At 59.6% G+C, this 2,317-nt stretch overlaps 1 protein-coding gene across 2 annotated transcripts; it reads right to left on the bottom strand.

Moving 5' to 3' along the window:
• Window positions 1–93: 93 nt before the first annotated feature.
• On the bottom strand, window positions 94–2,257 carry LOC127752253 (uncharacterized). Of its 2 annotated transcripts, none has more exons than XM_052277054.1 (2): window positions 1,500–1,736; window positions 94–624 (listed from the first exon to the last, which is right to left on the bottom strand). In XM_052277054.1, exons 1-2 carry the CDS (start codon window positions 1,503–1,505, stop codon window positions 118–120), a joined length of 513 nt encoding a protein of 170 aa, XP_052133014.1. In that variant the 5' UTR covers window positions 1,506–1,736; the 3' UTR covers window positions 94–117. The 2 variants fall into 2 exon arrangements, with proteins under 2 accessions (XP_052133014.1, XP_052133015.1); XM_052277055.1 differs by lacking the exon at window positions 1,500–1,736 and adding an exon at window positions 1,990–2,257 and having other exon boundaries at window positions 96–624.
• Window positions 2,258–2,317: the final 60 nt, after the last annotated feature.

The following is a 2,317-nucleotide window of genomic DNA, read 5'->3' as shown; positions in this document are numbered from 1 at the left end:
CCCCAAGGCTTGTAGCGACCTCACCCCACTGACTCTGGCCCCCGCGCGGCCGCTCCTAAGTGAAGTATACCCCCCTGCATCCAAGCTCTCTTATGGCGGCGAGAGCAGGGCTCACACTCACACGACACGTACCAGCCTGGCGTGCTCGATGGGCATGCATTCTCGGCCGCCGAGCCCGTGGAAGCCGTCGCGGCCCAGGTCGTCGAGCAGCAGGCAGTCGTCCTTGATGCCGTGGCACTGGGGGAACACGTAGGGCTGGAAGCCCGGCCGGTCCACGCGCAGCTCGGCCGTCATGGCCGACGACAGGTACTTGTAGAAGAGGGCCTCCTTCTTGAACGCGCCCGAGTTGGCGACCGTGTCGCGGGCCATGGGGTTCCTGGGCAGGGCCTTGACGAACAGCGAGGCGTCTCGGGCCTCGGCGTCGCCGGGCACGCGCACCGTGGCCGTCACCTTGAAGTGGTCGCCGAGGAAGCCGAGGCGCCCGTCCTCCATGAGCGACACCTGCTTCCAGCTCTCGACCTGGATGTCCTGGCAGCCGAGCGAGCTGGCCAGGGCGGCGCGCACGTCCTCGTCCGTCAGCTTCACGGCCATGGCGTCGTCGCTATGGGGCGCGGTGGCGGGTGTCTGCGATCAGGATAGGACGGCTCGTTGGCGATTCGGTCCGAAAGTGAGCTCTCCCCACTACTTTCCCCACCATTCCCTGCATGTCCACCTCGCCTGGGGGCAAAAACGCTCCCCTCCCCTGGGGTAAAACATGCGGGGAAGGGTGGGGAAAGTGGTGGGGAGAGCTCACTTTCGGACCGAATGAGGGAGAAGCAAATCACAGGGTAATCTGCACCACACCAACCATAGTGTGTAACGGAGGTGCTAAACGGGGTGCTAACGGAGGAAGAAGACGAGCGGGTTGAACATGAACGCTCCCGGTTGGTCAAGAGTTTGACGCGTTTAACGCCTCTACGTCACGCCGGTAGAGGCGGTAGATGCTCGACCAATCAGGAATATCAAGAATCAGAATCTGGAATTTCATAAGATTAATCTTTATGTTCTATCCCGCTCTTCTTCTTCCTCCGTTGGCCGAAAATGCACTCTTATCAGTTTCCCAACGAAACGTTTAGTTTCGCTTATGGTTCATCCGCTGTGAGAAAACTAATTTCATCGCGTCCGACCGAAATTCTGCTGACCAGCGCGGGCGGACGCTTCTCTTCCGCCACGTCAGCCGAGCGACACCATTTGAACGAGTGCCTTTTTCGCGCGGTAACAAACGACAGCCAATCAGAGCAACTCGCACTAGTGGGAGGGGCGGTGCCGTGGAGCGCGACGCTTCCGACGCAAAACACCTTTCCGAACGAGAAGAACACTTCCCCGGGCCCGTCTCCGGCGGCACGTGCCCGCCTGCAATCCCTTCAGCCGATGGACCCGTTTTCGTTAGATGGTGCAGCGAGTGATTCTACTTGTACACTCTGGCATTGTGCTGCATGCAGCGCAGTGGTTGCACTTACGGTCATCGTAGGTTATGTTGTGATGACTTCAAATTGACCTTTGACTACGTAGTGTCGCCCAAGTTTGAAACTAGAGCGCTTTTGGAACTCATGTTCCGCTGCTTAGGAAGAGTGTTGGTGTTCCAGTGTGCCCCGGCACTTGAGTAGCTGGGCTTACTGCCTTGGAAGCGTCATTTCGTTGCAAAGTTTCAAGACAAGAGAGATAAACGTCGTTCTTGACTGACAGAAAACGCGCACGGCTCGCTAACATTCTGTATCGACAACACACCGAAAGAGGGGGGGGGGGGGTGTCTGTGTATGTCTACTACCGTTGCCGTCGCCGGGCGAGTGTAGGCAAATTTGTTCGAAAGTAAATCGAAAGATACGCTTTACGCTACGGGGAGGCCGCCGTTACATCCTTAGTTGGAACACAACAAATAAGCTGGCGAGTAAAATACAAAGCACACGGGGGGGGGGGGGGGGAATCATCGCACGAACGGGTGGCGCTCACCTGAGAGGGAAGGTGGTGTGATGCGGGTGCGGCCTTTCGGTGCGGCGAGGGAAGGGAATGCCGTGCTGCTGCTTCTGGTTCAACGTCCGCGTCGGCGTGGGGCGAAAGACTGACGAATGTTGCCGGACACCGGCGCTGTCTTTACCTCTTCTGCGCGGCCGCCGTGGGCCTCGTGTGCCGTGTTAGTGCCGGCCCATGCCGGCCGGTGGTGGTGGTGCGACGAGGACAGACAATATCAGCTGGAGCTTCGGGCGACGTGGCCCTTCCTCACTGGCGGCTCACCCGTGCGGGCGGGGCGCGCGGGGCCGGGTGGTGGTGGTGGTGGTGG

Source organism: Frankliniella occidentalis, unplaced genomic scaffold (assembly GCF_000697945.3).
Source record: "Frankliniella occidentalis isolate FOCC.00 unplaced genomic scaffold, Focc_3.1 Scaffold5586, whole genome shotgun sequence".
Classification (NCBI taxonomy): Eukaryota; Metazoa; Arthropoda; class Insecta; order Thysanoptera; family Thripidae; genus Frankliniella; species Frankliniella occidentalis.
The sequence above is the reverse complement of the archived record's forward strand: the minus strand, read 5'-3'. Positions and strand labels throughout refer to the sequence as shown.